General features: G+C 36.7%; 1 protein-coding gene across 1 annotated transcript in view; it reads left to right on the top strand.

Annotated features, from left to right (window-relative positions):
* Window positions 1–12,606, top strand: part of LOC139738838 (guanine nucleotide-binding protein G(s) subunit alpha-like) — a 43,352-nt gene that overhangs the window by 15,224 nt on the left and 15,522 nt on the right. The window contains exons 3-4 of the mRNA XM_071649474.1: window positions 4,206–4,278; window positions 9,043–9,097. Of these exons, the coding sequence (XP_071505575.1) occupies window positions 4,206–4,278; window positions 9,043–9,097 (128 nt within the window). The remainder of the gene's footprint in view (window positions 1–4,205; window positions 4,279–9,042; window positions 9,098–12,606) is intronic.

The raw sequence follows: 12,606 nt of genomic DNA, 5'->3' as shown, positions 1-12,606 counted from the left end.
CCGTTCAATGCCGTTAGGGAACTACTCCCCCCATCCGGACTAAAGCTTTTTCTCTTTCCTTTCCAAGTCTTGGTAATCAAAGCAGGGAACCAGGGGCCTGTTTCGTAAAGATTGAGCGTAAGTTGCACTCAATCGCAAATTGCGTTTCATAAACAACTTAGCGATTGATCGCAAGTGACGCTCAATCTACTGAAAGTTACGCTTGACTTTTATTGAAATCAAACGTGAGTGTCCTTAAGAAACAGAACTTTGGCGCATTATTGAACGTACGTTTAACGAGTTACGCTCAATAAATCGAGCGTAAGATCAATCACAACTCTTTGTGAAACAAGCCCCAGGAATTATTATATGCAACACGACTATTTATCATATGGCTTTCTTAAATGAATTATAATTTCATGATAGTGACCTTATTGAATTATAGAGTAGGCCTAAGTATTACAAATTGATACCTTCCGGGTATAGGTGAACATGCGTTTACAGTATTCTGTTCTTGGTTTAAAAAAAACAAAACAAAACAGAGCTTTTCATACATATACGTAGGAGCGTAAGGAGTAAATGATAGGATAGAAAATAAATGAATGTGTGTGTGTCTGCCGATGTATTTCTCTTGTGATAGCCTGCAAGCTTACCCAAGGATTACCTGATCTATAGATTGTTAAGAAGTACCTCTCACTTCGCATACATTTTCCTTTCTCGACTATTGTTACCTTGCATTACCGCTTTATTTTCAGGGAAACTGAAAAAAAAACCCAGTGTAGATCTCAACCTCCCCCCTCCCCCCAAAAAAGCTTAAGTTACGCAATCGCTGTGAGGGTATACATTCAGCATAAGCTGCCAGCCAATATATATATATATATATATATATATATATATATATATATATATATATATATATATATATATATATACATATATTATATATGATACATATATCATTTCTGTTAGATGACATTGATAGGAAGCTAGGCATGCGCAGCCAATTGGCAGCGTTGAGGACAGAGTCAACCGAGCTGGCAGCCGTGGTTTTTATGTACTCCCTTTCCTGTAGTTGTAGGAGAAAAGTAACGCGTGCGCATTGAACACCATACAGTCTACATCTAGACTACCCTTTAAAATATTGAGACGATTCAGTGAGACATCAGTTAACATAGACTTCCGCAAGTGATATGGGAATAACTATAGAGCGGGATGAATAGGCTGAACTACCAGCACATATTTCATCTCACTCGTCATTTTAACAGTATTCGTGGTTCTCTTTACTTAGTGTGCTATATTTGTCTATACCACGTATCCCTTTCTCTCCCTTTATGACTCTCTCTATCTTTCTTTCTTTCTCTCTCTCTCTCTATTTATTTATCAAATTAATCTATCGAACTTTGGCTGAAACAGACATCCGATCGATAATACAATCGGTAGACGAGTTAACGTAATCGTGTTTTCTGTTGCGTGTTAATATCTGCGTAGTTCATGTGTGTGTGTGTGTGTGCGTGTGTGTGTGTGTGTGTGTGTGTGTGTGTGTTTTGTTGTGTGATAGTTGTCTTTAGGAATCCTATAACTGTCTACGGTAATATCACAATTCTGTTCTGAAAGACTCTTAACCCGTTTAGGACGGTTTGATATTACTACTTTCCCATAGACGCTTGCCCGAGTATACTCGGGACTCGTCCTCAAGGGGTTAATAAGCTAAACATCTGAAATCCTTTGCCTGTCACAGACTCCATCAAACCTATTGTTCAATACGCATTTCTTGGTGATGTATCCTGGGGGTGTTTTTTTTTCAATTCAATTCAATTCAAACTTCATTTCATTTTTCGAAAGAACATAAACATTTCACTTTCTTTGGTAACAGAGAATAAGGTTACATATAATCAAAACAAAGTAAATTGAGAAAACATAATTGTGGAACTATGGGTAACAAATATGTTGTAATGAAAATTGACTGAAGTGATATAGACGATATAACATTACACAAAATATCGAAAAATGGAGGGACCCACTAAAAAAAAAATAAAGCTGTTTGTAAAGTTGCGAACTACTTACGAGCGACTGGTGATTAGTTCTTGTGCTGAATTATGGAAATTCTGTATATAGCACATCAGATCTTTGATCACTAGTCACTCGTAAGTTTTTCGCAACTTTACGAACAGCTTTATGAAACAGGGCCCAGGTTTTATATAGGCAATTGGTAAAATGTGGCAGGCAGAAGGTATTATAAGCCAATCATGTATTTTGTGTGTCAAATATTTCACACACTGGAGGATTTACGCGTCTCTTCTTCCCTACACATCATTCTTGCCCTTGAAAAGTACCGTTGCTCTGGCACCATTGCTGCGTGATATAAGTTTATATCCTCTTTAAACAGGTTTGATTAAACATAGCTGAGGGTATGTATGTAATGAATGTTGCATGCTAAAACTCGAACGACTTTAACTACATCCGTCGCCGGCGTACCCTGTAATGAGCATCAAAGTTACTCGACTCTCGACAAACCTTGATCTAGTTTAATGTAATACGCCGGCCAAAGACATTGCCATGTTTATGAGGGTCTACCACAGGAAAAAAGACAAATAAGTGTTCTTATATAGATCACTGTGCACAAACGATTTCCAAAGTTATAGCTCATGAGATTCAATAGTAATAATGATAATGGTAGCAATGATGATGATGATGATGATGGTGATGATGATGATGATGATGATAGTAATAATAATAATGATAATGATAATAACCTGGGGCCCGTTACATAAAAGTTACTATTATGGTAACTTTGCCATCCAATGGTAACTTCCATGCAATTCTTGATTTTGATTGGCTGTTGAGTATTGTTGCCATGGTAGTTACCATTGGATGGCAAAGTTACCACAATAGTAACTTTTATGCAACAGGCCACAGTTCTTAGAACGCATAATACCATAGGATAGTCTCTATGCGTGCACATTATGGAAACAAAATCATCCAAATTATCAAAAAGAGGAGTGATGCCACTGTTTATGACTGTCTGATGATTTTAATGCTTTATGCCCAAGATTACATGTAGCATACATTTCCAGTATCAATCAGTCTCATAACGCAAGTCGTGCTTTTGCTCTGAAACCAACCGAAAAAGAGAGGGAGGGGGAGAGAGAAGGGGGGGGGGGGGGGGAGAGGAATGGGGGTGCAGACATTTCAAGAGTAGTACGTATAGTGCTCAGTGTCAAATGAGCTTAGATGTGAGCGCTGGTTATGAAACTTGACACGTCGTATTATCATTGGATTTTATTAACGAAGGTTGAAAATGGGACCGTATAGTGGAGCTGCGAAACGCCTCAAATGACGCCTCCGATATGTGTCACAGACGTGTTTAGCCCATCGCAGAATGGAATGCGTGATATCTCGTCCACGACAAAGAGTAATAAAGGCTAGTTGAATGCAAAACAGTCTTAGCCATAAGATGACAGGCACAATGTAAACACGTTAAAAATAAAGTGAATGGCATCAAGTAGCAATGTATAAAACTACACTTTGGTCTGTTTGCCAGGTCTATTTTAATACGAGTGTACGATATCGTTCTATGTACAATGTTATCGGATAAGTAGTATACGCATCTATAAAGTACTAGTATAGATACGAAACAGCACTCAATCACATTCGTACACACCAACTGGGCATTCATAATAAAATTTCATCATCACAAACATACCAAGACGGATAGACACACATACAGAGACACACACTAGCACATACATAAAGTCATGGGCACACACTCTCTGTAAGGGCTGGCTAAAATGCATTTCCAAAAGGGCGCGGCGCAGAACGTATCGTCTTTTGAAATTAAAATGTGACGCTGTCTATCTGTCGTTAATGATGATGGCCTGTATAACGTTCAACCTCGCCACTTTGATAACGTATAGTACAGAATGATTATGATTTGACATATATATATATATATATATATATATATATATATGTGTGTGTGTGTGTGTGTGTGTGTGTATGTGTGTGTGTTTATATGACGATCTTTTAAAAGTGCTGGATATCACAAAATGATAATTACAAAACAATCAGATTTTAAAAGATAGCAATGTATAGTTGTTTTCAATCTGTTATGCTGATTACTCTTTGAAACTGAATTCGAAATACATACGTGATAGGATGATAAAGTGAATCGTTACAATATTGAAGGAAATCAATGTACTAATGTGTTCTCTTATGTCATGAAACAGGTGCTGGGGAATCTGGCAAGAGTACAATCGTCAAACAGATGAAGATTCTGCATAAAGGAGGCTACAGTGAAAGGTTCGTAATAAGTAGAGATAAAGAGAAGAAAATATTTTTTTTTTCAGAGAAATAATTCACTTCAATTCAGTTCAGTGAAATTCAAGTGTGTTTTATTTCCACCCAACAAAGAGTATAAAATACATAGTATACATTTTGAAAATCATTATTAACAATTTATATAAAATGTAAATAATAATACAGTGTATACATTTCGAAAGTCATATAATTAACAATTTATAAGAAATACAAATAATAAAAGTTTGATACAGATATATAAATGAATGACTATAGAAACAATCCGTACTTTGCAGTGGTGCATGACAAAAGTTCCATATAGAGATGGAAAAGAGTGATCTACATAAAAAGCCGAACTGATAAAACGAGGATCATTCGAAAGACAATGTCGATGAAATATATCTCAGTGTATCTATTTGCTGTTAGAGCATCTGTGTATCTGATTCTGTTGTATAAAATATATAGTAGATGGCACTTGTTTTATAGTATAGAGGACATATTTCATAAAACTTAAAATGAGATAACTATTTCGGCACACACACTATACTCAGGAGTATGTGTTCTATTAAAAAAGAAAATGTTTCTGTTTTAATTGACGTCGTCATTATCCAAAATGTGCCTTTAAACTTGATTTGTTGTCCTCACGAGTAACTGAACGCGGTCCACTTGATAAGTGTTCATTTTAAAAGGTCTCCTGGTATTCATTGCGTGTTGACTTATGCTGATGTGAATGTAGGTTAAAGGGATGGTATAGCGTTGGTTAAAGATGGTGTATACAGGTTTCTAACGTTTTTGTGAGTTAACTAATGAGAAACCCCTTATGAAATATGAAAAAGAATATGATTTTAAGATGAATTCAAAGTTTATTTGATGAGAATCGGCTTTGAAATGTCTGAGATATCCAAAACAAAGTGGTCCTAATAACAGGAGGGATCCACCTATTATTAGGACCACGTTGTTTTATTTTTGTGTGTGTGTGGATATCTCAGCCATTCCAGAACCGATTTTCATCGAGTAAACCTTGAATTCATCTTAGATTTGCATGTTTTTTAATATTTTATAAGCGGTTTCTAATTATCTCGTAAAAAGTGAAAATCTAATCGCCATCTCAACCAAAAATTTACCATTCCTTTAAAACATCAGAAGTTTTGGAACCTTTTCATCAATCGTATATATCGCAGATTTTCTATCATTTTTTTTTTTTGGCACCCACAAAGCTCCCCCTTCCCCAAGAAAATAATTTTCACAAAGATTTTTGATGGGTGACTTTGATGGATACAATCAAATGAAAAAGGAAATGATATAGATTAATGAACAATTATTTTGATCAAGCAACCCGTGAATTTGTGATGTGAAAACCGTGTCATTTCAACAAAAAGTCTCGGTAGCTTAATTTTATCTCCAAAAGTCTCCTTATGTAGTAGGAATGAACTCCGACTCTAAATAAGGCCAGCTCGAACTTTTCATATGAACCTAATTATTCCATATTATATTTGGAAGACGTTCCTGGGAGGTACGTCAGCAGTCAAGGGCACATGCTAATAAAATCACCGCCAATCATGTAAAGAGATCTTCGTAAGTCAATAACAAACAGGCCAGATATAGATCAGGTCGCTTTATCCAAATTGTTCCGGGCAGGGTTCGCTTTATCGGTCATGTCAAAGAAAAATATTATACTTTATTGGCACAGCGAGTTGTACTGCATGTATACGCGCCTGTTTGTCATTGCTTTGTAAAAGATCGGCACCATGCAGGACAGCATGAAACACAGACACAGACACAGACACAGACTCACACACACACACACACACACACACACACACACACACACACACACACACACACACACACACACACACACACACACACACACACACACACACACACACAGATAAACAGACATACACTCATACACACACACGCACATCCCCATAACTCTATACATAAAAACGCATTATACTCGTCTCTACGATATAGGCTGATGGCGTAGCCAAACAAAGCCTTCTCACGTATACTGACTTTTTTACTTTTACATGGTAAAGTGGTGATGAACACAAACAATTTCTAATGATCATACATGTATATATGTATATATATATATATATATATATATATATATATATACATATACACACTCAGCAAAAAAAGTAAGTTCCCCCCTAACATTTTTGGATATATCTCAGAAAATATTTTACAGATGTTCATAATTCGAACGGGAATGGATAGGGAATTTCATTACTCATAACATGAATGGCATATCATTGCCACCAGATATCATTATTGGTGTAAAAAATCGCATTTTATGTCAAAATGCATGGGAAAAAAAGTTGCACTTTAGGCCATAGGAAGCATATTGTAAACATTTCCTATGTGGGTTAGCAAATGATCTTTTTAAATTGTGTAATTCTCAGGAATTTCTTCAGGTACAATGTGCTTCCCTATTAAACAGATGATATGCATACTTTTTGAACAATAGGCCTTCTCAATATGAAAATATTGGTAGAAGCCATGTGATTTGTAATTCCAATTTAGGTTGATCACATTAATATGCCAGTGGGCATTTTGCATCATGCCCTATAGATCAGTTTGCTGAGGGAAATGGCGTCGAACGTATGGAGTGGCCTGCAAGATCCCCTGACTGTAATCCAGTAGAGAATATTTGGGATATCATTAAGTGAAAAGCGAGCAAGAAGTTGAAAGATGACACTTCACTGCAAGAATAGCGCATCTTGCAGAGAGCATGGGATAACATTGAGCAGCGCCGAGTACAAACTTTAGTTAATAGTATGAGGAGGAGATGCCGGCTGGTCATTGAAGCGGATGGTGGACATTATCAATTATCAAATACTTCACTGTATGCTCATGAAAAGAAAGAGACAGAGAAATATGCAATAACCCATGCTTAAATGTTCAGAATCATGAGTGATTGTTTGATTATTTGTGTAAAAGTCATTGCAAATCACTAAAGTGCAACTTTTGTTTCCATGCATTTTGACATAAAATGCATTTTTTCACACCAATAATGATATCTGGTGGCAGTGATTTGCCACTCATGTTATGAGTAATAAAATTCTTTATCCATTTCCGTTTGAATTATGAAAATCGGTTGAATACTTTTTGAGATATGTCCACAAATGCTAGGGGGGAACTTACTTTTTTTTGCTGAGTGTATATATATATATATATATATATATATATATATATATATATATATATATATATATATACAGTGTGAAAAGAAGAGCAAGGTCCACGTCCACCTTGCTCTTCTTTTCACACTGAATGTAAATAATGAAGGAGCAACACTGGTACTGTAAATGGTCGAGACCCCTTCTCGCAGTATATATATATATATATATATATATATATATATATATATATATGTATATATATATATATATATATATGTATATATATATATATATATATATATATATATATATGTATATATATATATATATATATATATATATATATATATATATATATATATATATACATGTGTGTGCGTGTGTGCCCTTGTGTGTGTACATACTTTTCCAATGATTTTAAGATATCAGGAAAAATTCCATATCAGTCTCTCTTCTCATCATCTCGCAGCGACACATTCAACAAATTTCTGCTGAAATCTTGGCCTGTAACCTAATCCATTAGTTGCTCCTATTTAAGCATGCAATCATACAGAAGCAAAGGTATACAGTACCAAGAGTGACCCTGAAACGAAGTTTGACGGAACGTTTTTCCCCCACTCTATTGGACTGTATTCCTTGAGAAATGCCGAGAATTATAGGACCTTGGTCAATGAAAGAAAGAGAAAATGGAAGGCAGAAAATAAAGAAGGTGAGAGATGACGTTCCGGACATCGACAGAATCATAGGAGATATTTTTAGATGAAGGAGTTGACGAGGTCGTCTATACTCTGATTTGTACTCAAGCTGTGTTGTGAAATGGATGCAAGTAAGACGAGGGAATAACATCGTGTATTCAGATGCGGAAGGGCATAGCTCTGTTTGAAGTGTACACGAACAACCTTCCATCTAGCGAATGAATGAATGAATGAATGAATGAATGAATGAATGAATGAATGAATGAATGAATGAATGAATGAATGAATGAATGAATGAATGAATGAATGAATGAATAACTGAATATAAGACTAGATGTGCACTCCGAGACCTTCATATTGTTATTGTTCACTGGTGGCCGCGTATACATGCACAAACGACGTACTTCTGGCCCTCTTTTGGTTTTATCGACGCATTAGTTCTTCTTTTCTTTCTATTGCAGAAAGAAAAGTGAAGTGTTTATCATAATGTGGCAGCGTGTATGTAAGTTTCATCCAAGTTTACAGAAAAAAAGAAACAAACAAACAAGAAAAATGCAATTTAAACTAAAAAATAAAAGAATTTGCTGTAAAAATGATTGTCGCAAGAGCAAACAAGATAAGTAGCATTAAATCGAACACGAATGCGTAAAGCTTTCATATTCAAATGTATGTTAAAAACATATATGCGTAATGCAGGAGAGCGCAAAAAAATATAAAAAAGAAACAAGTTGAAAAGAGAATACATGTGAGTGTGAGAGTGTTTGCGTGTGTGTGTGTTTGTGTGGGTGCCAGTGCCTTCGGTTTTTATTAGCTTCGACCTTCGGTCGGCTCGTTGGATCATGACACAGTATTATGATTATTGTAGGTGCCCTCAACTAATATTGTACATGTCGCTCGTGTATACTTACATAATTGAGTTGTCTCTTTTTTTTTTGTTACAGCGAGCGGCGAGAATTCCTCCCCATCATCATGGAAAATGTGCGGGAATCGATTGTGGTAAGTGTAGCCTTCAGCTCAGACTACATCCTCTCTAAATATACACACCTGTCGAATGGATATGCATGATTATAGCGCATGCGCTGTTACGACGTGTGTGCCATGATGACAGATCCTTATTTGATCATTGTTTCTCGATACAAAGATGTGTATTCATTCACATCAAAAGAATACCCCCCCCCCCCCGTCAAAAAGAAGAAGAAGAAGAAGAAGAAGAAGAAGAAGAAGAAGAAGAAGAGGAAGAAGAATGTTTAATAGCTGTAAGAAAAAAAAACTAAATGCTGATAGTTGCTTATCTATGGTGGCGAGCTAGTAGGGTAAAAATGAGTCAAAGGGGCCTGGGTGGGTTTTTCGATCCTATATTCTATAACTACACACACATAGGAGCCTGGGTGGCAGCTCCTCAGCCTCACATCTTTCTGGAAGGAGCTCTTGGTGTCATCCCTGTCCACTCTCACCCACTCGATCTCTCTCATATCTTGGCACTCTCATACTCACTTACACTGTAAAAACATCGGTGTTAGATTTAACACCATGGGTGTTAAATCTAACACCGATCAAACTTCAATAAAGGACCACACCCGCAGGTGTAGAAAATGCACTGTGATGGTGTTGAAAAGTGTTCACCTGACACTTCGTGGTGTTAATTTGACACTGTACCTGGTGTTATTTTGACACTGTACTGGTGTTAATTCAAAAATGACACCACATGGTGTTGATTTGATATTTATTGGTGTTAATATCAATGGTTTAACACTCGTCCAGCTTCAATAAGAGACCACACCAGCTGGTGTTACTGTGGTGTAAATTTATTTTCACATTTTTTGAAAAATCTAGTATTTTAATGTAAAATTCTTGATCGTCTTGTTTAAATTAAAAATCAACAAGAAGTGCAGTTACTAAGAAACTCTTCAAAAAACAGTTTTATATTTGGAAATGACACCCGGAGGTGTTAATTTAACACCATAAATGAGCACCGAAAATTTAACACCAGCTCGGTGTTCACTATTTAACACCGGACTTTTTGCAGTGTACATACACAAACACAAAATATTTTGCATCCTACACAATTCAACTCACCTGTGTGAAATATGCCAAAACCCTGGGCTATGTCTTATTGACTTGCTCGGCAGACTGGTAACTTTATAATAATCCCAACCTAGTGAATTCAAAATAAAACTGAGACGTGAGCATGATCCAAATACTAATGAGAGAGAGAGAGAAAAAAAAAAGGGGGGGGGGTAAAATTGGTCACATTGTGACACTTCGTCAGAAGCAAAATGACAATAATCTCAAACTTATTTCATAAAAACAACAACAGCAGCAGCAGCAGCCACAACAACTAAATCTAAAACTGATAGATAAGGAGTTGCTCTCAACGGACAAAGCTGTTACCTGCGCTTAAAACACGCTAACCTGGCGTAAGGTGAGCTAAACTATTCCACTATTATAGCATAACCCAATCAATATGAAACAATGGGGGCAGCGAATCGTAATGTGAGCTGAATGCGCTCGTCTCGACTGATATCTATGGCATACGTACGACACACCCTTTGGTAGAAAGATTATCCTTTCGGTGGCAATCGGAGAATACAACTGTAAACTTGTCTCTAAAGGTCACCTTTATACCAGAACTAAGACGTTTACAAATTGCTATTGTGGATTGATGCTATATCGGCATAATGAAAAGCAAATTCCAATCGTTACCGCCATGCCCTTTAAATCGATAGATATAGTCGCAATAACCACAAAAGTTCGCGACATTTTGAATTACATAATGGGAAAGTCAAATGGGGATCATTTCAGCGACCTTCGATTTCATTCAATTCATTTTGTTTTGTTTACTGTCATTTTGATGTAACAACATGCAAAGTATACGATTGGGATGGTTACCATGGCAACGAAGCTTGCACACAAAATGATATCATACAGATGACAAAAGTAGGTGACAAAAAAAAGACAACTACATAAATCATAATGTACATCACGCGAGTATAAAGGATTAATTTGTCAAAACGAAGGTGAATGGCGTATATATTATATTTTGGTAATGTCGATCGCACGGTCGTGAGGCGTATAAACAAAAATGTCATTGATGTAGAGGCCTGATGGAAATTCAATTTGCTGAGGTTCAGAGTCCAGTGCTTGGAAAATAATTTCTCTGAATGGAAGCTTTGGTGTGTGCTTTCATTTTGTGACACTGCATGTCCTGTGAACGTCACGTGCTCACTTCACTTTAGATTCCCAGCCAAATGTCATTTAATAGAATGTGATTGACAAGAGAGAGAGAAAAAAAAAAATGGGCAGAGACCAAAGTGATGTTTACAGCACAAAATGAAAGGGAGACAGGCATGTAGAACATGCCTTTTTTTTGTGACGGTTGTCTGTGTGACGATGATTATCAAAAGACAAGGATACATATTAAAGGTGTCATCACTTTGGGCCCCCTCCCCCCACTTTTTTTAACCCGGAAGTGCGTAAGTCGCACTAAAAAGAAATAGATAGAGATCTTTCATTTCATTTTAATTTTTGCTTGTGAGCTCATGAAACCCGGAAGTGCCCCCCCCCCCCCCCCCCACTTTTGAAAACGCTCCGCCGGCCCTGAGATACGTCAATATGTGTGGCATTATAGTGGACAAGCCTCTTGACTTTCAATCGAAGGACCCGAGTTCGATTCCCGTCCAGTGCTTCCGTTCATAGACAAGATGTTTTTACCCACCATGTCCCTTTCGACCCAGGTGTCTGAAAATGGGCACCTGGCAACGCCAGGATAGTAATAATTATAGGGCCCTCTGGCAGAGCAGTGACAACACTGAAGATGCCATCCTGAATGAAGAAGACCGTATTTTTATAGTTGATATTATTATTATTATTATTATTATTAGTATTATTATTATCATTATTATTATTATTATTATTATTATTATTATTATTATTATTATCATTATTATCATCATTATTATTATTTGTATTGATATTATTATTATTATTATTATTATTTCTTTATTATTTCGACGAGATATGCCAATCTCCTTTTGCCCTTGTTCTCCAGATTAACTTCCACCTAAGGGATGTCATCAAAATGATACTTTGCACGTGTCTCGGCCACAAATTCCGGTGTGGATCATGCAAGGAAAAATAACGCGGCCTTCGCACAGTAATCTCTCTAATAATGTTGTCGTGTGAAAACGCACCTGGTTGATATAAGACCGTTTTATATTGTGCACACGAGTAACCAAGTGTGCGGGCCCATATGTTTCTAGATGTACTCACATTCTGTAAGTCATGCACACAATCGTGTAATTATTCTCATCTATTCATGCTGAGCTCTGTTTAATGGTGAACGGTGGAGGGAGGTAGAACAGGAATATACTGGGAAAGAAAGTAGGAGAAGAGACGAGTCAGCTGTATGGTAAGAACGGCGCGAGAATCAGCCGTTTGGAAATCGATGGCTTCCAAAACGTAACCATAGCAACAGCTCAGTCGACGGGAGGATGAGTGCTCTGAAG

This window comes from Diadema antillarum, unplaced genomic scaffold, assembly GCF_040938485.1.
Source record: "Diadema antillarum isolate AM-2024a unplaced genomic scaffold, OU_Dant_1.0 seq00000769_RagTag, whole genome shotgun sequence".
NCBI lineage: Eukaryota > Metazoa > Echinodermata > Echinoidea > Diadematoida > Diadematidae > Diadema > Diadema antillarum.
This window is presented reverse-complemented; position numbering and strand designations above follow the sequence as displayed.